Below are 23,544 nucleotides of genomic sequence, written 5' to 3'. Positions count from 1 at the left end.
ATTTGCATTTAGATGGTTTCCACTCACTAGATGGATGACCTTCAGCAAGTTACTTTACTTCTCTAAGCCTCAGTGTGCTTACCTGAAAAAATGAAAAAAATAGCATCTACCTAACTTTTCAGGGCTGTGGTATTAGCAAAAATAGATATAAAGCTGTAGCATAAGATCAAGTACATAGTAGACCTTTACTATTACAACTAACAGGCATCAAAGAAGTAAATGGCCATCCCCCCGTTTTTTCCCAAATCTAAGGTATTTCAGAATATTGTATATTTTAGGTCTAATTCACTGTTCTGAAATTTTATAAATGAGAGGTTCTCAGCTTAGTGGGGAGTGGCAGGAATGGTGGAGAAATGCCTTAAATAAGATGTGATACTAATGAGAACATGCCTTACATATGGAGGCAGAAAAAAGGCTGAAATAAAAAGCAAGTGGAGTAGGGAATCTACCTGTCTTCTGTTTATAGGATACTGGGATTGGAGCTACAAGGCTTCATCAAGTGAAAAATATAAAAGATACAACTGATGTAGAAAAAAATTCCCAGAAGCACAGCGTCTACTTATGGCTCCTCTACTGAGCCACTTTATACAAAGGCTGGTTTCCACAATGAAGTCAACGTAAGAATATGCAGAGGTGCTTTCTTTCCTGAGATGGAACCTTGATTTGTCTGACCCTCTGTCATGTGCCACATTACTTAATAAGCCACAGACACAGAACAATCTAAGAATGTTAGATATCATATGTTTTGGAGAATAAATTAACCTGTTGTAACAGGACTCAAATGGATATGACTTAGGAAAGCTCAAGGCAAGTTTAAGAATTCCAGAGAGCCATCTGCGCAGGCAGAACTGTTATTGCCCTGGGAAGAAACATGAGATCGACCCGTACAAATTATAGTTTCTACAGGTCAGAATGTTTAAATATGAAAAATGCCCCAGTTAAACATACTAGAATGCAAGTCTTCCAGATCACCCAGATGTCCATTTTGGGTCCATTTTGAAGGAATGGATGGTCTGAAATGGAAAGTTAGAAAAGCCAGAAGACACCTGGATGAGAAATGAGACCAGATACTCACTAAACAGAATGAGTGTTCAAAGGTATGACCTTGTGTTTGCCCTAAATGAACAGCACATGTATTTAAGCATAATTGCCACAAATGTATAGGGAGCTAAGGGTTTTTATTTTGTTGCTGCCCACTGCTCTTGTAGTAACAAAACCCTTACCGTATGGTGAGTTCCAATATTTGAGCAAGTCTATCATGAAGCAAATTTGCCTGCAAAGAAGAAAAAAAAATGTTAAGTGGATTTATTACTTTCCAAATACCTGTATATAAAAATACAATTTAAAGGACAGAGCACATCTGTAACTATAAAGATGATGGAACAAAATGCATTAATATTTTTGTTTTATCTATCTCATATCTTGGAAACTTAATGTACAACTTCTCCTTTATTCCTTTCCTGGTGTCACTGCTAAAAACCAACTGATAGACACATAGAACAAAATACCCACAGCAAAATCATTGAAAACTACTACAAAAAAGTATCAAAGCAATAATCATTATTAACATTTACTTTTGATCTGCCATTTCCATCAGCTTATATTACAGAAAAATTATTTAGGCTTCTTAGCTGTACCTTCAGGGTTTTCAGTCCCTATCCAATGTGTTACCTTGTGTTTTGCTGATCTGACTACCAACCAATTACCAGGGAAGTCTTGAAAAACCTAATTTTGCCTGTGCCCTCTTCACCACTAATCCACTTACTTTGGATTCACATTGTGCTGCTATTTCTTCAAAAGGTGCTTTTTGGAATTTCTCTATCACAAGACGCCTCTTTTCCTTCTCCTGTTCTTCCATCCCACTGGTATCTATATAAAGGTTTATAAAGACCCGTTAAAGAGAATACAGAATTTCACAGAACCTTGTGAGTGACTGTAAGAGCAAATCATCTATAAATAAAAAATAAGAGTAATGTACAGGGCTACTTGTATAAGGAAAAAAGCTAAAGGTATAACATCCCTAAAATGTTTTAGTTAAGACTAGAAGGCCCACATATGAAAATAACTTTGTAAACCTAAGGGTTAACACTACACAGCACAAGACCCTTTTTAATAGATGACTTATGTCTCTATTACCTTTCAGAGTGTAAAGGAATCTTCAAACCAGAAAGTTAGATATCTGCTGAACTAATGCATGGACAACAAACTCGCTGCTGCAAACCAGATTTAGGTGGTAGTGTGAGAAGGTAGTTTTAAAAAGTTAGTTGCATAATGGGATTTGAATCTTTATTAATCAACTTTATAATTACTTGACCTGCCTGACACACTTGGGTTTCTTGGCTGGCCTCTGGCACCTTTGACTTTGTTGCCCTGTCTAGTGAACGAGAGAGAAGTGATCATAGTCTGTACTGCAACCGTTCAGAAGTACATAAACTCTTCAACTTTGTTTAACCTGCCAATTTAAATTTAGTTCATTTAAAAATAATGAAACCACTGTATGTTAATATTACTAACATTTGTTTAATATAAAAAACTCCCACATTTTCCAAAATAAAAATGTTCAGTGAAAAGAGTGGTATTGTTATATTTTTACAAATCTCTTTAATGTTTGGCTTAATAGAAGGCAGCTGGATTCTATCTGCAAATGCATTCCATCTACTGTAATATGTTATTTTTTTGGTTCAAGTATATGAAAAAAACCCAACCTTACACAGATATGTATTGGAAGAGAGTATTTTAATAGACTTTTGACTGAATTGTAGATTTTTCTTCTAGAACACCACCACAAAATTTGGGAAGGTAGTTTTAAAAAGTTAGTTGCATAATGGATTTTGAAACCTTATTAATTAACTTTGTAATTGGTTATTTTAAACTCTATTGGTCAATTTTAAATTTAATAGATCTTTATTCATGCATGATTTTGTAATATGCAATGGTCATTTTGAATACTGGCCCACTAATTTATGCAGATCCTCTAAATGTACACATATTTCATTCTAAAATATATATTTTTAGGTCCCATTGTTATAGTTATTATACCACTGATCTCATTAGAAAGTCTTTAAATACTGGGGAGCTGTCAAACTCAAACCAGCAGACACAAGTTTCAAAATTCTAATTTTGTTCAAAAGTGCTAATTTTATCATTGAGAGCAAATACTGTCGGGATGTTTTTCTTTTTCTTGAAGTGACAGCTTCATTTCATTTATTTTCCCCAAAAATGTGTATGAAATACCATAGGTTTCCTACATTTTTGAAGTAAAAATGATGTTCCTTATAAAAATCAACTAGTTCAGCTTGTAAATCAAGACAATAAAAAAAAGGGTCTTCTGTGTATTTCCTGAAGATATGTACTCATGGTTGAGACTAAATAAAGTTAATAATTTATACTGATTCATCCAGAGTATTCTTAAGTAAAATCTTGACTTTTTAAAAGTAACTGCAAATAGTGCTGAAGAATATGACAACCACTAGGTATAATGTCACTGCCTTCATTCGTATTAGTCAATGCAGTAAAAAGGCAAATAATGTCTATGTATCATGATGAAAACACTTTTTGACTTGAAGGATCCCTTAGTCTCCTCCAGGCCACCCGGGGTCCACAACTACTGCTCTACGCTGTAAATTCCTCAACATGTCTTATTAATCTTCAAATATTTAAAAGTATCTTGCACATAATAAGTGTTCAAAAATTGCTTACTGAATTCAATTTATTTTATTTTGGCAATTTGGCATTATATTACAGTAGTTAAATCCTCTAAGGGATTAAGCTGAAAAAGTTCAGGTTTTATTTCATGTATGCTGAGTGGCAGAGCACTTCCCGTCTCTTGATAATGATCCTCTTATTCTAATATCTCTGAAAAAATGAGAGTCAATTTCCACCCTCTATTGCTTTACTGTTTAGAATGAATTGAGATCAAGGTATCATGAGCCTAGTAGTAACTTATATTAATACTTAACTGAGGGAATCATTTAAAAATTTTAAAAAAGGCAAATTATATAAAACTTATTACCATAAAGGCCAAAGGAGAAAAAATTAGAGTAATATTTTACACAAAGATAAGTGAAAAGATCACAGAGTCAGTCAGATCTGGATATGAAATTTGGCTCCAGCCTTTACTAGCTATGTGATTTCAGGAGAATCTGTTACTACTCTGATTTGCTATTTCTGTTGTGTTCTCACTGGAAAATAGCAGGGATTACATAATACTCTATCATGCCTGTTGACAATCTCAGTCAGCAACTTTCCCTTACTGCGTTAGAATCACACTTCTAATTATAGAAACATACTACTATATGCCTGTTAAAAAATCACTCTATTTAATTTTCTCAGAATTTTTATCCCCACATTTTCTACAAAAGGAAATACAATGAGTATTTCTCTCAAGTTCATGCAGTCCAAATGCAGGCAACCAAATAAATGTGGCAATAAAATAAACTGTGATATATACTTTCATAATCCTAGAAAAGTCAGTCTATAGGAAGGAAAAGAATTATATTCATTAATAAGACAGGATAACTGTAAAAGTGTAAGGAATGTAGCTAAACAAATCTATTATTTACTATGTTTATATAAAAATATGTATTTTATATCTGTAGAAAATCTACATGTATGAATATGTGCACACACTCACACACACGCACATTCGCCATGAAACCTGTTTATTCTGGAATCTAGACAAGTACTACAATAAAGATAAACTAGCAAAACATTAGGAGAGTTAACAAGCAAGAATCTCACCAATTGCTTTCTTTAATGCTTCAAAGGTGATTTCTTCAGTGTTACTAACCTAGAGAAAAGTGATTTTAAGTAAAATAAAGAATTAAGAAAGGACAATATAAGTAATACCTTCTTTGCCTAGTTACAAGTCATTTGAGAACTTTTACAATTTTTCTTCTGTTGGCTGGATTTGTGATTACACTTCACAGTATCAATAATCTCCAAGTTTTCATTGGTTGTAACAATGCCCTATTGCAGTGGCTCCCAAAACAAGTCTACAGGTTAACAAAAGGCTGGCAGAGTTAGCATCCGCTAGGCAACCTGATGACCACAGAATAGGACAGCCTCCAGTTAAGTGATGTGCAGCAGGATTTGAGTTCCACTGACTGACGTAGGTTTCATAAGTGAACAATGCTTTGAAATATTCAAGGTAGACATTACATAAAAATACAGTTTCAGCTATGTAATACATGAAAATTAAGTACTCTATGCCCTGTATAATTCTGGTACAACATATAATTTACAAATCAAAAAAGAAATCATCTAAAATTTTAATGGTTTAAAAGCAAGAATTCCCTACTCTGGGAAGTGTTCAGTGAGTACCGGTAACCAACATCTTTATATAATCATATTCTGGATCTTCCATTCTCCAAGTCTTATTCTCCAGAAATACCCTTTAACTTAAGGTCTGCAAATCTCTCTCCTGCTTTGAGATACGTGAAAGGTATGAAATCAACTGTTTTATGCTAAAAAGTCAGCAAAACTTTTTGTGGCAACAGCAAATTTCAGGAGGAATAATATTACTACATTACCTCTGGAAAAAAGTTAGGAAATGATACATGAGTTGCCTGGGACTCTGGTCATCCCTAATTTTAGCTCATGAGCTTCTTTTGCTAAGTCTAAGGCAGCAAGACTAATAGAAGCTAAAGACTTGAAGCTTTGCACCTTAGCTTCTCTGTAATACAAAGGCTTTAGCTGGAAATTAAGAAGCAAGAGTTCCACTATTTCAGTTTTTCTACTGAGGGTTCATATTCTAGCTGAAGTCAGATTAAACTTGGGATTCTTCAGTTGCTTTGTTCTAGATATTTAGAGCAGATATAGAAGATCAGGCTCTGGTTAGTCAATTATTTATATCTAGAAGCAATTTAGTACTTCAATGAAAAAACCCACTGTTGTTCATACAACTGGTTAAGAGCTTTAGACTTTTGAGAGACAACTCTATAGTACAGTAGAAAGAAGGCAGGAGAAGCTAGAGGCCAGCATTCTTGTTACACATTTTTACTCATGACCTGTTCAATTCTTCTCTATTTGTTCTTGTTTTCCTTAATTTAAATAATTCTGATGCACTGTCCTAGTATCAAATATCTCCAAATCATCTATCACTTTTTTTTTTAAACCCCTTTCTCTGAATCTCTTTAAAAATCGCATTTTGGTCCTACCCTTTCCACCTGTAAAACAGGGTACACCTGCTCTCCTCTTCCTGTTCTCCAGCCTGGCTATTCCAAGTCCTCACTACCATCTCATGTGTAGACTAGTACAAGGATCTATTCACTGGTCTCTCTACCTTCAGTCTTTTTCCCATCTAGCCTGGTCATGCTTCTGAGATTCCTCTTACGGAAGCATAACTCTAATAATGACACTGCCCAAATTTCAGCAAATTCCATACAAAGCTCCCAGCCTGGTGATAAAACCTTGTATAATCTGGCTTCATTCTTGTTTCCCACTCTTCCATTTTGTGAATCCTATTTAGAAAGAAAAAACGAACAACTGCTTTATCCTAGTGTTCAATGATTCGTATTTTTCATATACTGTAGCTGCTGAAGCCACCTACCTCATCCGGTGCTCAAATAAACTATAATCTGTACCAACATTATGAGAGACACTGGTTGTTCTGGAGTTATGGAGAAATGGTACAAAGGCACCATCCTAGAGGAGTTTCAGTGTTTCCTTTTACCCTAGGACTTCGCCTTATTCATGACTTACAACTCTAATCTAGACATACAACAGACTTGGATGTGCACAAAATCTGCTGTTGTTCTTTTTCCACATAGGCTAGTTATGTCACTTGTACTGATTTTACAGAATCTAGCACAGCAGGTTCTAATATTGACCTGATGCTAGACATTGTTTTGTTAGCACACATGCATGCTTCCTCAGTTATATTTCAGAAAAAGGCAGGAGTATATCTGTATAAAAGAAAGATCTGTTACTTATCCTAGAAAAAAAAGTAACCCTTTTCAGCCAGCCAGTGACTTAATTTTATACAAAGAAAAATTACATGTATTCAAAATTTAATATCTATCTATCTATCTATCTATCTATCTATCTATCTATCTATCTATCTATCTATCTATATATATATATATATATATATAACCTTCCACCTATTCCCTCAGATAACCAAGCACTGACTATTACCTTTTAGAGAAAAGAAGTGGTGATTCCATTTTTACCCACATCTATCACATGCATCAGTCATGCCCATGATGCTCAAAGAGAGCACCAGAGATAAAAAAAAAACAAAAAAACATGCCTATGGTGATTTATTCTATTAGTCAAGCTGATAATTTTATGTCAGGAGGCAGAAATGCATCTATTCCATTATAGCCATTTTTCTTCTTGAATTGACCTTAATTTAATTTAGGTATCTTTATACATACATAGTGAACTTCTAAAAATTGCCCTAAGTAATTCACCATGGGCTAAGGATTGAATTGCAAATGTTAGAACTGACACTACCTCAAGTGTACCAGGTATCTTAACAGATTGCAGTAACAATTTGAGTAGTATCTAGGGAAAACAGGAATTTGCTATGATTTGCATCTAAACAATCTCTCTTTAAAAAAAAATTTTTTTTTAAGTTATAAGTTCTAAAAGCAGATATCAGCTATGTAGGAGGACAAACTGGGATTATGTATAGAAAATTTCAAATAATTTTGATCAAACACAAGAGTAAGCAGTTTTCTTATCTGATTCATTGTTAGCAAATACACTCATTCACAATTTGATATTTTGTTACACCATTGACTGGTGAATACCTAACTGATGCAAATTTCTCCTGTCCATGCTATGAAATTAACTAGTTCTAGCCTAAAAGGTAATGTCATTCTGTCTTCCGGTATTTGAGCAATCATTACTAATACGCAAAATCAGATTCCATTATGATAAATGAGTTTGAAATGCTAATGTGCTCTAGTAAATCTTGTACCAAACTGTATTTTTCAAATGCTCAGTGTGAGGTACATTTGACTTAGGACTCATAGCAAAGAGAAAACACAAGATCTTAGACAAGTTAACAAATGCATTAATGGACTTTTTACATTCAAGTATCTTCCCCCTATACTAAATCTCTGTGCAAATGTTTTCAGTACATTTAATCAAAAGAATGATTCTTTGCAACAGTTTGAAGTGCTATATATGTATTTTTAAAAGACATAAAAAGTTAACCAATTAAGAACAGAATAATACAGTCAATAAAATTTACTGCACTCTTGACAAAATATATAAACTAAGGCTTTGGATAAATTTCTTCCTCAAAAGGTAAAATAGGAGCAAATTCACAATGATTAAAAGGAACTAGCAAGATTCCTTCCTTCCTAATAAGTAGTATATAAATTAAATGGCTTTGAAGAGGTGAATTTAAGGAAGATGATTTTTTTTGAGCCTTACTAAATTGGCAAGAAACTTTAAACCAATCTAATGCTTTAATGCGCCAAGATTCAAAACGAACACAAACTGCCTCTTCAACTACTCCCAACACTCTGATGATTTAACTCTATATACTGGGGAGTTGAATAGTATAAAAGATACACTAGTTGGTTGTGCCCTGGCCATCAAATAGTTTTGATTCCTGAGGACAAACTGATGTGGAGTAGAAGTGGGGAGGAGAAAGGAGGCTGAGAAAGCATGAATTTAGACAATTTCTTTTCCCTTTTCGTAGATGAATATTCTATTAATTATTTATGTTGTATCAATGAAAAATAATGAAATACCTAAGAAGGCAAACAATGGATAAACCACAAGTAGGAGGCTGACTTGATATGCTGATATTTTGGCATTTTTATTTGACTATCAAACATTTCTCTGGTGACTTATGTGGAATACATCCTAGAGGATACTGGCTGCTTATTCTTCCTATAACTCTGGAGGGGACACGCTTGTGCCCTACTGACACAGGAGGAGGGCATTAAATCTATGATGTTTCAAATAAGCCCCATTCCTTAAAGACTACATGGGTCATTGATATAGCTTAGCCTACATTAAATTCATTATATCTATTATCTGAAATGATAAAAGATTTTTCCTTCTAGATAGATGATGTTTTTACTGGGCACTTCCTTTCATATGAGATTGTATAATCCATTTACTCTCGTAATTTATGTTTCATAAATCTTTAAAAACAAATAGGATCTAAAGAACCTCCTAGTTTAATAACACTCTTAGTTAACACTGCTTTCTTACAAAAAAATCTTAGTTCTGTTGTATGGTTCTTTTATTACATTAAATTACAATGTAAAATCTAACACTGTCATTATACAATGTTAAGTTTATATATCTTTATAGACAGTCGAAATGAGTTTAAGAAAAATTATAAATTAGTTCAAGGTCAATTTAGATTAATTTCCACTAATAATTTTGTTGATTTGGGTTATTTCAGAGTTGTATTTGCTCCTGTTTGAAAATGTAGAGGGGCAAAAAATTCTTTTAAATTGATGTCTATCTTAAGACAGGACTCTGCCATCAACTTTCAGCAACTTACCACATCATCAGAGGGAACACTGTTGGGTAAAATATCCACCTGAATGGATACGGTGTCCACAATACTTTTTCTTCTAGAAAGTCGATCTTCATCTAGAATCAAAGTAAGTTTTTTCCCATTATTTGTCAGAAATGATATGTCATTTATAAACTCTACCTATTACAGAAAAGTCAGTTTGTCTTTTTTGCTCTTCCTAACTTTACAAAGTACTGTGTTCTTAGACTTAAATTTTGGGAAGCAGATTTAAAAAATAAAATTGATGAGGTGAACTGAAATAAGGTTAATAATTTTTTATTTTCCAAAAAGGGGCATTTACAACATCATCATCATTACCTAATAGATTAATGAAATATGAAAGTCAACATGTCACCAGAAGGAAAACTCACAATACTGCCCTAATTTTTCCACAAAACAGTGGAAGCTGTCAGCTAACTTTGGTTCTAGGGAAGTAGTTTAGGAATAATGTCTGCAAGTGTTTATAGTGCATTAAAATTTGTGGATGGAAAGCATTACTGCTTTGGTTAAAAGCTCCTTCTTCAGCCTCTCCAGTCAGTCAGCCCCACCTGCTCCTGAGCTCTTGCTTTGTAATTCAGTTACCCGTCTGGAAAAACTTCATTTCAACACTCCAGCCAATGTACTTTTCTCCCCACTTTTGCAAGCTTGCTCACTTGCCTGGTCTGAACCCACTGCTCTGATCTTTCATATACTACCCTTCTTAACCCCCTGCAATTATAATCCTACCCCCCAACTACTCTCCTCAAAGGGCTTTTCATAAACATCCACTGTCTTCCTAATCAACAGCTATTCCTAAATGTAACAGCTATTCTTCAGCCCATTTTCTGCTTAACCACTTCTTGGAAATTTGAGTTTTTTGGTTAAAATCTCCTTCCATACATTTTTCTCTACTTTCTCTATTTCAGCACTCAACACACTGCAAATCTATTAAGTGATCAGACACCATGTTAGGTGTCAGGAACAACAGCTGAATGTAGTCCACACACTCATAGAGCTTACAGTCTAACAGGGAAGACAGAAAATAAACAAATACTTCACAAAGAATAAACTAGAAACAAGTACAGGGTGCTAGACAACATCTAGTAATCATGGTTACCTCAGAAAAAAGAAAGACACTATATATATTCCAGTACACAGAATTAGAGGCTTATTCGAACATGGTTAGAGTTACACAAGCGTAAATTAGGTGAGTCATCGCAGGCATTGTCAGCCTGCAGCATGAAATTGCATAATTCTCAAGAAGCTTCCTAGAAGCCTCGTCTGCTCTGTCCATCTGGATGCCTACAACAGTCTCTGAAGGATAATAATCTCTCCTCTTCCACTTTCAAAATTCTGTGTAAATGCTTTGCATTGTCAGTCTATAACTCAGAACCATATGGAGAAGGGAATTCTGGGAAACACAGTTTTTCCTCTATGATGTAGAAGATAATTTAGGAGAGGTGACAATGGTGCCAACTGGGTAACAGGTGGTTTGGGCTCACTTTTCTTTGGCTCCTGTTCTACTCCCATCCCTAAGAGTGATGCTCACCTAGATCACCTCTGTAGTCCTACAACTCTCCCAGAATTCCCAAGTAGTCAGGGCTTCAATGCACACCCAGTGGGCGTTCAACAGTAAATGCCCAGTAGGCACTCTATAATAAACACTTGTATGACTGACCAGGAGGAGGATGCTAGTGCCTCATTTTCTTTTCTGAGCTCAAGTTCTTTGCTTTCAATTTCCTGTCAATCAACTCTATTCCACATGTTCTAAACCTAAGCTTAACATTTCTAACAAATCATCTTTATCTCTCCACTGCCTTATTCATTTCAAGAGTGCTACCATTCAAAATCTTTTCTTACCTCAACTCTTAGGCTAGCTTCCTAACTGGTGTAGTACACCTCTCCCAGCTATATTTCCAACAGAGTCGTTCCTAAACCTTAATTTTCAGCCTTAATTTTAAAGCAAATGCAGCGCCTGACTATTGCAGTGCTTCCCAAGCCTTTTCACATCGCTACACATACATACTATATATGTATGGCATGTGCAGATAAATGGAAAAGGCCGCTCACACTGCAGGCTCTGACCAACCCAGGCCCCCCTACCCAGCTACCTGAAGAGCTAAGGAGCTGAACACCCAGACATGACTGCAATGCCCATTTGCTTTGATGTAAATTATAATATAATGACACCGACGGAACGGCCACAGAACAGCATGTGGTCATCCCTGCTGACTTGCTCTTACCCAGTCAGCAGGCCAACTTTTAAGGTCTCATCAGAACTAAAAATGAGGAATAAGCAATAGCCTGCTTCTCACAAAGAACCGCACAGAAGAATTTATAGCTTAATATACAAAGGCTGATAGGTTGCAAAGAAGAGAAGAGTCACATTGAAGTCTAAGATAAAAATAAAAAGGAAAAGAGGGGTATCAGCCAGGAAAGGGATCGCTGAGTGGCAAAAATCAGTAAGAACAGATAGGAAGCAAAGAGGAGACGTATTTAGGAAGATCAGAAATTTTGAAAGAGAAGAAAATGAAATTTAATGGGAAACTGCATTCTATTCTCCGAAGTCTTTTTCTCTTGACCTACATAGTCCTTGCTTGTTGGTAACTGCAGAGAAGCCCGGGTGCCACCGCTGTCAGTATCTTGTGCAGTTACACAACAGGAAGGCCTCTAGCATGGAGCTTACAGAAGACAATGTCCCTGCTCCCATGGGCCACCTCTGCCTGTTCCTGACCTGCTTTTCTAAGCTGCTGAGATGCAGCATCGCCGCGGCCTCTGTGGAATGCACTGCCCTGCTGGCTCAACAGAACTGCCCTGTCACCATCTCCTGCCTGATGCATGCGGTGACCCTGCTTCCCTTCCTCAAGCAGGGCTGGAGTCATCTCAGGCACTGGTTACTATGTCTGCCTTTCGCATATTCTCATCCCTCCTCCCTCTCTGCTTCTAAGATCTGCTATTCACAACCATCATTGTTTCTTCATTTAATTTTTTGGAAAAATCTGAATTTTAGAAGTAACACTTAGAGTTATGCCTAACTTTCGGTTGCATTTTGCTGCCACCTGGTGTAGCTGTGTATAAGGCATGAAACTGTATCCAGGTGGCTAAAGCAATGGAGAGAAGAGTCTGAATACAAGTCTGGCACTATTCTCAATAACTTTTCTATGGCTATATAAAAAAGTAAGGTATGGGAACTGACTTAATTATAAATAATAAGTCATAAATGTAATTAGGGCTACCACACTACTCACATTCAATTAAAAAGCTACCTGGGCAATTTGAAATTTCACAGGTAATTAACCTACACAAAATTCAAAATGTCATAGTTTGATGCTGACACTACTCATACAAATAAACTTTTCTGGTCCTACAGGAAAACATGCATCTAGAACTAATGCATATTTACAGAATAAAAAACAAAACAAAACAAAAATCACTGTCACCATAAAATGAAAAGTCAGTGTAATACAAAAGCAATCTTTTAATTTTAAAACAAACTAAAACAGAACCTTTACCAGGAGAGATAGGATATGTGAAAATACTTTTACAGCATTAGTTTTGATAAAGCAGATAAAGAAATCCATATATTGTAAGTGCTTTTAATCAATGGGACAAATAACAAAATTCAAAATGCCTCCTGGGAGATTAAGACATGAAAAAATACTAATACTATTCTTTTATTTATATGGCATCTTATACCTTTAAAAAATACTTTTATGTATATATCCTAATGAAATTAAATGGCTTAGCTACAGTCTTTGCTTTACATATGAGGACAAGGGCTAACTGAGAGATTAAGGCGGGCATGCCTATAAGGCTACATAGCTAGTGTAGAGCCAGACCATTCTATTATTTTTCTTCACTTGTACACTTTGAGAAGAGAAGTCATCCTCCCTGAAGGCTTTTTGCAAAAATCCCCTTTAGTGTTGATTTCATAATTCTCCTTATAACCCAGCACACAAAAATGAGCCCTGACTCCTAACTGCCTACAGGGCACCCTACCTGGACACTCACTGTCAAAGATAATCAACAAGAGGCTCATCCCCAGAACTAGCCATTGAATATTTCTTATTCATTTCTGTTAATAAAAACTCCATCCTTCAACCATCCAAGATCTAAACCTACTTATAGACAATTACATCTGAAATGCGAACTACTTCCTTTCTTCATTTAAACCTAATCATAACACCCATGACTCAAAAAAAAACCCAAGCAAGCAAAGTGGCAAATAAACTCTCCTGTTCTTCCTGTTCCATCCATTCAAGTGTCCAAGGCAGCAAGCTCACCAAAATCTTTGGCTTTTTCCTTGTCCCCCTCTATCAGCCAACTGCTCATAGATTCTCTTGGGTACATTTTACTAGAATGCATCCACTTCCCAGTATTTTCAGTGATACCTCCTTGTCATAGGCCACTGTCATCTGTCCCGGGGATTACTGAAGAGCATTCTAATGATTACGGCCATCTCCAGTTTGCTGAACCACAACCAGAGCAATATTTTTAAAACACAACTCTGATCATGCCATTCCCTGTTTAAAGTCTTTCAGTGACTCCCCACTGTGGTCAGAATAGTTCAAACTATCTAACCCACTTTACAATTCCCAACCCTACTACTCCAATTCACTCCACGTAAATCAGCTTTATATTGATTCTTGGAAAAAATCCCATTCTTGCCTATCTCCATTCTTTCATACATGAAACACGGTTTACATGCCTAACTCTTGCTTCAGGCTCAGCTTAGGGATTTTTTCCCTTGGAAGATATTCCTGGCCTGCCAAACTGGGGCCACACACTCTCCTAAGAGCTGCCTGAGGGCCCTAAACTTCTCTGATCATAGCCTTTAAAGCCTATTGCAACTGCCTGGTTATCTGTCCTGTTAGCAACAAATTGTATAAAGAATGAACTTTTTTTCCTATGCATCTAGAATAAAACTAGTCAAGTGCCATCTTGGGAGAAATGAGAAAACTGCCACTCAAATTATCTTCTGTGTGTTGTGGTCCAGATGAGGAAGCCTGGACCACAGGGTTCAGACTATAAACTGCGAAAGTAGGGACCTCTACCTGTTCCTGTTCATTCTTGTTTCTGTATGTACAACTGCCGGCACACTGTAAATACTCATTAAATAATTAAATAATTACATAAGTTTACTGAAGCTACTGGCACCTCTGAATGATCCAGATGAGAGGTACTATGCTCCCCACTCACGGCGGAGAACTTAGCACACACCTAGACATACACTATTCACCAGCATTCCAGGTTGATTCTAGATAAAAGTGTAATAACTAGAGAACATTTACTGACCACTTACTATACATTGGTTAACAATAGTTCAACATACTTTAGACAGACCATTCTTCTTTCTTGAGAACCAGTCACCATTACATTTCAGTCATCTGTCTGTCTTCTCTACTGGGAGTTTAATCCTTGAGGATAGGGACTGCCTACCCCTAAAGTCACAGCAGGGCTTGATATACAGCAGCACTCAGTAAATATTTGTGGAATACATGAAAAAATCAATCTGGATCAAATGGATGACTGAACAACCTTTGAGCACATGAAAATAGTTAGCAAAATTAATTTACTAAGCACCTAACTGAAGAGGCAAGACAGTTCATTCTAGAGGTGCTGCCTTATCAATTATTTAACTTCAGCTTCATTATCCTTATTTGTAAACAAAGATAATACTATCTTCCTCACCAAACTATTTGGATTAAAGGAGAAAGTGAGTACACAGCGACTGGCACCGTTAGTGCATAATAAATGGCAGCAAATATTCTGATGATGGGTATATCCATGACACCCAAAAACCAAATATGCTTTGCCTTTTCTTTTGACACATTGTTCTTCAATCCCTTATTTTTTAAAATGAATATCTGATGGCATACAGCAAAGGAAAATTTAATAACTGACTGATTACTCCACAGTGTATCACCATATCTTCCACCTCTTTCTGCATTAAAGCAGGGCACACATTCCATAGACTGGTTCTAAACTACCAAAGTCTTCGCAAATCAGAAAAAAATCTTATTCATACTGAGAGATTTCTAGGCAGTTATATAATTAAATATATACTGAAATAGTGAGAACTTTCCCAGTCAATGACAGAAAGGCATTAAGAAATAGAATATCTTTTTCAGGGCTGGGAGGAAATGGGGAAGCACAAACCACCTGTTAAAAAAGGTACTGTAATTTTCATTAAAGATTGTTAAGAGTTATATGAATAGGGTGAAAGGAAATCACAAGGGGTGAAAGTAAACTATGGATATGGGGAAGGCAGGGCAAAATGACAACTGAACTCATAACTACATAAAATATACAGGCCACTGGCTCCATTTTCTAAAAGGCAGATTTTCCTACGGGACAGGTCAGGGAGAGGGCAGGCCAAAGGACACTTGGATTTACCTTTGTGCTTGTGCCTGGGTTTAGGAGGTTTTTTGCCTGAAGGAAAGAGAGCTAAATCCAAATTATAAGAATGAAATATTTTAAAAAGTCTTTTTAAAATGTAAAATTCTTTTATATTACAAAGCTCTACTAATATCTTATTCCTAGCACTTTTATTTCCCCAAGGAATTCATGAGGAATAGAATCTTTTATAGTATAGAATTTAAAAGCAAATGCAAAAGCATTTATTCACATCTTAGACTATTATGGATAACTATCATCATAATAAATAAATGTATATTTTTTGGATCCACATTATAAAAGAGAGAGCTATTTACAAAGATTGTGCTACTAAGTGATTAATCCAGAAAAGTACCTGACTGAAATCAAACAGTTCTCTGACAGAAGAGAATATCCCCAGAGGAAGAACTAGTTCTTCTACCAAGTTTCATATTTACTCAGTCATCAAATGTAAATGAAGTTGTAAGAAATTCTTTGATTTTAGTTTTTATAAAAAGTGAATGCAGTTTTGCCTTAAAATGCACTGGAATTATTTCAGGCAATAAAACAAAGGAAATTTACAGTGCACAGAGGAAAGCATAATTCTTAACCTAAAAAGTTTGCAGGTTTCTTTACATGATAGTCTGTAATCTTTCCAACGATAAAAGTCATCTAATTCATTAAGCTCAACAGTCACAAATCACTAATTAAGCAAACTTTACCAATCTCCCTCAGTTAAATACTATATTGGTTAATGAGGAAAGATCTCACACTTTGCTTCTGTTTGAAGTATATTATTATTATATATAATATATTAAGTATAACAGTAACAATGATAAACAGTTGAGGATTCAATTTTCACATTATAAAATCATATACACATGTATGCCTTTTGAGATTTAATAAAGGGTTTCAAGAGCAACATATTGAAATAAAAGTGAACCGTCTTAAGCTTTTGAAAAAGCTGTGATAAAGCAAGTGTACAAACAGAACTAATCTTCACTGCCCACTGGGCTAACAGAACAATTAGTAAAACTTAACCCCTAGAGGAACAGTTCCAATTACCCTCCTTACCGGTTACTTGTGGTACATAGGGTACTGACAATCTCTCAACACTATAGCCACTTCCACCTAGAGACTCTGCAATCTTGTTGGTCAAGAAGTACAAATTTTTGTCATGCTTCTCTAAAGATTTTGGAAGCCTGTCAGGTTGGTCAAAACAAAAGTCATTCAGTTTACTAGGCAAAAATAAGTTAACACGCAAACATTCTAGATCAAAGCCTAAATATAAATATAAACATAACCTAAACTGCATCAGTAAAGAAAAATCAGTGTCTTTTATTTGGGTGACTCATTTGACCTCTTTAAAAACACATGACCTGTGGTTGCATACATCAAGCCTTCTGACTGTTATCCTTTCCAACAGTAACTTTCCAACAGTGACGTCAGCTTTAACTTAATCTGTTGGTATGCACGCATTAAATGGGGAAGAGGACTAAATTCAGCCTTAACTTTCATGCTAATTAAAGAGCTACTGAAAGAAGAAAATTAAACTGCATCTCCCTGATCGTTAATGAAAAACAGACTGGCCAGAGAGTGAAGTGGCACTAAGCACTTGCTCAATCCCACTAAGGTCTCACTTTTCTTTCAAACTGCTTGATTTGATCTAATGCTGATGTTTTCAATATTAAACTGCTTTTAGAGCCCAAGTTTGAATAAAGTATTGTTCACATATATTTTTTTGTTCAGATAGCAAGAAAGAATGCAGGGTATAGCACTGAATTTCCTTCACACAGTTCTTTCTCCCACAATTTTATGAGTATTGTTGTCTCTTATTGAGAGTCCTGAATGGATACTGTATTCTCTTAAAGGAGTGCTCATTTATATATGAGAATACATATTTAAATGATATATTTCCACATGAAAAAAAGGTAAGAAATACTTTGTTTCATTAGAGATTGTGTGCGTATCAGTCTATATATGTAATATACACAAACTTTCATAGCAAGGGAAAGATGTTAGATCAATTAAATGACAGAAATACAAAATGATGATTATTATAAAACACCAGAAAATCATTCTAACAGTTGACCCCTTTATAATCATCACTGATTGGTATCTCAAGTCAGTGCCCTTTTCTTAAAAAACAAAGAATTAACATACATGCACTTATCTCTGAAAATATGCTCCGGTAGAAAATAAGGAGCTTCCATAGTTCGAATCTCAATAACCTGAAAAATAACCAAAAACAAAACAAACATCAAAACTCTCACCCCTAAGCACCCTGCTATGAAAATTTGGAAAACTAAAAGCACAGAAATAAAAACTGAATATTTATAAGAAATATCATCACTTTATTCTGGAATTTGGGCCATGTTTAGAACCCGAACACAGGGTTCATTTTGTTTTCACATTAATTCATTTAAAAATTCAGCAGGTAACAAAATCATGACAATAATAAATAATAATACATTACATTTGATTAAACCTACTACACAAAGGGAGAAGTACATGTATTTTCTCAAATGCCACCATTAGGAAATCTCTTTACACAGCATCAGGCACTCACCATCCTCCCATTTCTGTGCTACCTTCTCAAGTATGTCTGTGAGGTCTAATGTACCTGTGAGGTCTGATGCCTTCATTTACCCATAAGCAACTTGTAGGTGGCACACTATTTTTGTAATATCTTACTTCTAAAAGCATCAAATATTCAGTCAAATGTTCATTTGATGAATGAATGAATTTTATTTCTCAGAATGCACTAAAATCCTACATTTTAGCAAAGACTGAGTGATGTTTTTGCAACTTCATAGAAATAAGGTTATCCCTGACAGATGTTTTTAAAGAATAAAAATTACTATTTCTGCCAGTTAAGTTAGGGGCTCTGAAATGTATATTAAGTGATGAAAGTAATTAATTAATGAGCTACTCCTGAAAAAAGTTAATATGGTTGAATTACTAGAACAAATCTCTGAGAAGCACGTTAATTACTCAGCTTCTGAAATCTGGGTCAAGTAGATTGGTTTAAAAAATAAGGACAAAAGTAATACAATTAAAGAAAATTTTGATACTAAGATTTATAATGGTTTAAAAGGAAAACAATTATATAAGAAATCACAGTAAGTGAAGAAAACTGTGTATTCTATGTAACCACTACATAAATTCCAAAGAAATAAAAGGCATCAAAGAAAATATAAACACTAGCTGCAGTTCGATGCAGTTACTATTAAAAAAGTTATGCATACTTTCATAGCATTATCCTAAAAATTTGACACATAATCCTCAATATTAAAAACAACAATCACTAGATGAAAATCAGCCACTTCTGTATAAAAATCAAGTTGAAGGACTCTTCTAAATACATTACCTTGCTAACATGCTGGCAGAATGCAGGGACAGCTATCATCTGACTTACAAAGTTGAGGTATGCTGCAACGAGCGCCATGATTCCACAACGATGGAATGTTGGCAAACTGTCTTCATTGATAATTGCGCTGTCCTGTAACAAAAACAACACACAGTTGACAGATCAGGTCTTATGTTCCATAAGCATTTTCTATATTGAAAAATTGCAGATACAAAAATGTCACCTAATAGGAATTTTTTTTTAATTATGATAGAATAAATGCCCATTTACAGGAGAGTTAAATCTCTCAACTTAAATGGTTCTTCTTAAGAAAGCCTTTCTAAGGTGGGTGGTGGGTAGGAAATATATATATATATATATATATCATACACACATATATAAAAAATACATACATACATAGTTGTATGCTGTCCTTTGATTATGTAACACTTATACTCTCAATTAAAGAACTATTATTTAATGACTATTTTCCCCTCTAGACTGGTAGTATGGGCATAGGGACCATATTGTCTTTTTCGTGGCAGTACACCTATGGCCTTGAATGATATTTGGCACACAATCAATGCTCATTCAACATTTTTTTAAATAATAAACAAATGTGATCACAATCTTCAGTATTTCAGATTTAAAACTAGACACCTTCCCTTTGAAGTTCATATCCTTAGATAAAGGCTACAATAAAGATGGCAACTAATTCACAAAGAAATGATTTTATCATGAAAGGTTATGAGAGCATACCTGTAAAGCAATGGCTACTCGAATGAGATCAATAACCACTTCTTCATTGGCTAATTCAATAGTTATGAGAGCAAGAGAAGTATAAAGTAGCTCATAGTTCTTCTGAACATTGTCTTCCTCTTTACAGCCCAAATATATGTGCCGATATAGCTGTTGCCCATTCTGAAAAGGGAAGTGACAAAGGAAAAAAGATAATTTTGCTTAAAGTATAGTAAAAGCATATTTCACATGCTCCTACAAAGTAGCTATTTTATTACATAACAACATGGAAGAGAAATTTAAGCTGGTAACTGGATGGTCAAAATGTACTCCAATTATTAATACAAACAAATACACTATATACAACTAAAAACTCAAATTAGAGTGGAATAATGAACCTTAAATAAAAACAGCAAGTAAGAAATAGTTCCAGTGTAAACAATGAAAATATTTTTAGTAGTAATTTGAAAAGATAAAAGCAAATTATAGATTGATTTGAGAAAAAAATTGAAATAGATGGCAGAATTATGGGAGACACTTTTGGGATACAACTTTGGCAATGATAAAGAACAACTGACTGAGGGGAAATGTCCTCAGGATTTCTTGCTTTGGGAAACTGTCTCCTGCCAGGTGGGTTAAGGGCTGGCTGTCTGGAGAAGAACATCTGCAAGTCCTACTATCCTTCAGCATGCAATGACCAAGGGCCCAGATACAGGGAGAGGTTACAGAAACACCCCAGGACTGTAAGAAGTTTCTCCCAAATCAAACTTATCTAAATATGTTAATACAGAATATAAAAGCTTGTCCTAAAACATTCCAGGTATAGGTCCAACTGCCAAGTGAAAGCTAACGGAAGTAAGATGGTGTTTCCCATTTCAAGTCACTATGTGGTAATGACTCTGAACCTGTTGTACTGGTTCTCAACACTAACTGTAAGCTCCACTAGCAGGGCAACTTGAATGACCACTACGCTTCTGCCCTCCTGCTGCCCACCCCCAGTATGACTTAGCTGGTCAGTGGTGAAGCCCAAGCATCGGTGTTTCTTAGGCACCAAGCTCCCCACTTGATTCTAAAGTGCAGCAAGGGTTAAGAAAAAAGAAGGGCCTACTCACTCCTGTGTTGAGGGACTTTAGCTTAAAATTCCAAGCCTATTTCTCAGAGGTTCATCTGATTGATCAAGTTAGGGGGAAGAAATAAGCAAGAAGACCAGTCATTTGAAGACAGACTATCTGTAAAAAGTATGCATTCTGCTCTTTCTCTACATGACATGCTCCATGGATCCATCCAGGTAAGGAAGGTCTGTAGTCCGCCAGCTGTGCCAATCACTTAATGATTAAGTCTGTTTAGATCTGTGGTTCAGTTTCAGTGGTTTTTTTTTTTTTTTTCCCTGGCTACAGATATAAAGCTATGTTTTCCGAACAGGTTCTTATCTGTTTGTGAAGCCAGTATTTTGGTTTCTGTTTTTCTGAATCCAGAGTTTGTCTCTCTCTCAAATGGTCCTTTACTTAGGTATGCAACAATGATCTATGTATTAAGCCCCACTGACTCTAGAGTATTCTTGAATCCTATGGTTCCTAAATATCACCAACAAACATTAGCATGGTGCTTACAGGAGTTTAGACTTTCTTCAGTAATTCAAGTTTATTTTTAAAAATTACCTATTAAATACCTACCATATTGGACAAAATCTAATAGCTTGTACTATAATATACTGTAAAAATAGGGTAATGACTTCACAGAATGCAAAATCTGTTACTCAGCAATTTCTCTCCTATGGGCCTTAGAGAAACAGGAGTTATATACAGCACAATACATGTACAAGAATGTTTATAGCTGCATTGTTCACAACCACCTAATACTGGAAACAACTCAAAAATCTGCCAAAATGAAAATGGATACCTTGTGATATATTCATGTCATGATACACTACAAAGCTACACACATGAATGAATTTTTACCAAAACAGAGCTAAAGGAAAGAAGGAAAAGATAAAAGAATATATACCCTATGGTTTTTTTTCATACAAAATACAAACTGACAAAACTATACTGTACTGCTTAGGGATAAACAGATATACACTTAGGTTGCAAAACTGTAAAGAAAGAAAAAGCAAGGAACAAATCACATAAAGAACAGTGATTACCTGTTGGGGAGAGGATGGAGTTATAAACAAGATGAGCATGTGGACTGCTTTTGATTAAGCTGTTGTTCACTTTAAAGTAATTAAAGTAATAATGCTCATACATTTTATATTTCATAATTATAAATCCTTTTTTCTAGGCTCTTTAACTCAATAAAACATTAATAAGAGCTCTTTCATGTGGTGACACTCTGTTAGATAAGTAGCTTCAGGGGGTAGCCCTGGTAGGTGAGACATTATATACTGAGTGGCAATGTTGTTTTCTGTTATCTGGAAGTAGAGCTTCATTAGGAAATTAGTGATGAAGGGGCACCTCCCAATGTAACTTATAAGGGCTGTCTGCCCTGGGACAGTTTATCAAACTTAGACCCAAATATCTAAGATGTTCCTAAAACTCTCAAATGGAGCTGTTTTAGGCTAGGTAGCAATCTGAGGCACAGCTGCCAGAACACGCAAGGCTAGCATTGCAAATGCCAACAGTACTGTCTGTGCTAAACTGCAAGATTCTCCCATCCAAAGGGTGGTTATTTTAAATTATAAAATGGAAGGATAACTAAGTCAAAGAACAAGTTTGAAGATTCAAAATTTAAAATGGAATAACAGTCTAATCTTTTAGTTAAACCAGACCCTGTTAAACTGGTTGACTAGCAAAATTAAGCACAGAGAACAATTATTTCTATCACTGTCATACTGGATAGAATAAAATCAATCCAGTCCCCAAGTTCAGGATTATTTAATGTCACTATACAAAGTTAAAAACCCAAAAATTAATTATCAGTGACTTTTCAAAATTCACTCTGTTAATCATGATGAAAAGTTCCTCAGTTATGGGGAACAACTTCTTTCATTAACTGAATGATAAAAATAAATACTAAAAAAAGAAGTTGGAAAGAACTAATGCCTTTGCCCTATTTATTAACCACTTTTTCATATACAATATTGTCAAATTTAAAGAATTATTTTTAGTCACATTAACTTAGAACAGTGATATTCTGTACATTATTTTTCAAGTGAAGTTTTTAAGCTGTGAGGTCATTAACTTGAAACACAGCAATCAATACTAATGGATAAGGCCAGCAAAATAAAAGATGGTGGCAGGGGTAAGGCATGCTCCCGTAAAGAGCCAAAGAAGAACATGGATTATAGATACCTGAGATATCTGTACCTATCTTCCTGTGGGGCTGATCAAGGTTCACTTATCCACCAGGACTGTGATTATCTTAAGCATGTGTGTCACGGTTACTGTTGTTTCTCTCAGTGTTGAGCTCAGTGTCTGGCAAATACTAGTGTTTAAGCTCTGGATAAAGAATAACTGCACAGATAGTTTACTCAATATGCTAAATAACTTTAGATGCCATGATTTTCTAAATTCAGCATTTGACAACATCTACAAAATTTAAGTGATAATGAAAATCTAGCTAAATATTACTTATATGGGCAGAGTTGCTGCCTACCTCATCTTTATATCCC

The 23,544-nt window shown here is 35.3% G+C and overlaps 1 protein-coding gene across 5 annotated transcripts in view; it reads right to left on the bottom strand.

Moving 5' to 3' along the window:
* The window catches only part of EFR3A (EFR3 homolog A), a 105,283-nt gene that overhangs the window by 5,677 nt on the left and 76,062 nt on the right, over positions 1-23,544 (bottom strand). For all 5 annotated transcript variants that reach the window (XM_073230150.1, XM_017660143.3, XM_037020727.2 and 2 more), the window contains 8 exons: positions 19,956-20,117; positions 19,218-19,349; positions 18,011-18,078; positions 16,922-17,049; positions 9,479-9,570; positions 4,741-4,789; positions 1,766-1,869; positions 1,224-1,273 (listed from right to left, as the gene is read on the bottom strand). In XM_073230150.1, the coding sequence (XP_073086251.1) occupies positions 1,224-1,273; positions 1,766-1,869; positions 4,741-4,789; positions 9,479-9,570; positions 16,922-17,049; positions 18,011-18,078; positions 19,218-19,349; positions 19,956-20,117 (785 nt within the window). The remainder of the gene's footprint in view (positions 1-1,223; positions 1,274-1,765; positions 1,870-4,740; positions 4,790-9,478; positions 9,571-16,921; positions 17,050-18,010; positions 18,079-19,217; positions 19,350-19,955; positions 20,118-23,544) is intronic.

The sequence above is a fragment of the Manis javanica genome, chromosome 2, assembly GCF_040802235.1.
Source record: "Manis javanica isolate MJ-LG chromosome 2, MJ_LKY, whole genome shotgun sequence".
NCBI lineage: Eukaryota > Metazoa > Chordata > Mammalia > Pholidota > Manidae > Manis > Manis javanica.
The sequence above is the reverse complement of the archived record's forward strand: the minus strand, read 5'-3'. Positions and strand labels throughout refer to the sequence as shown.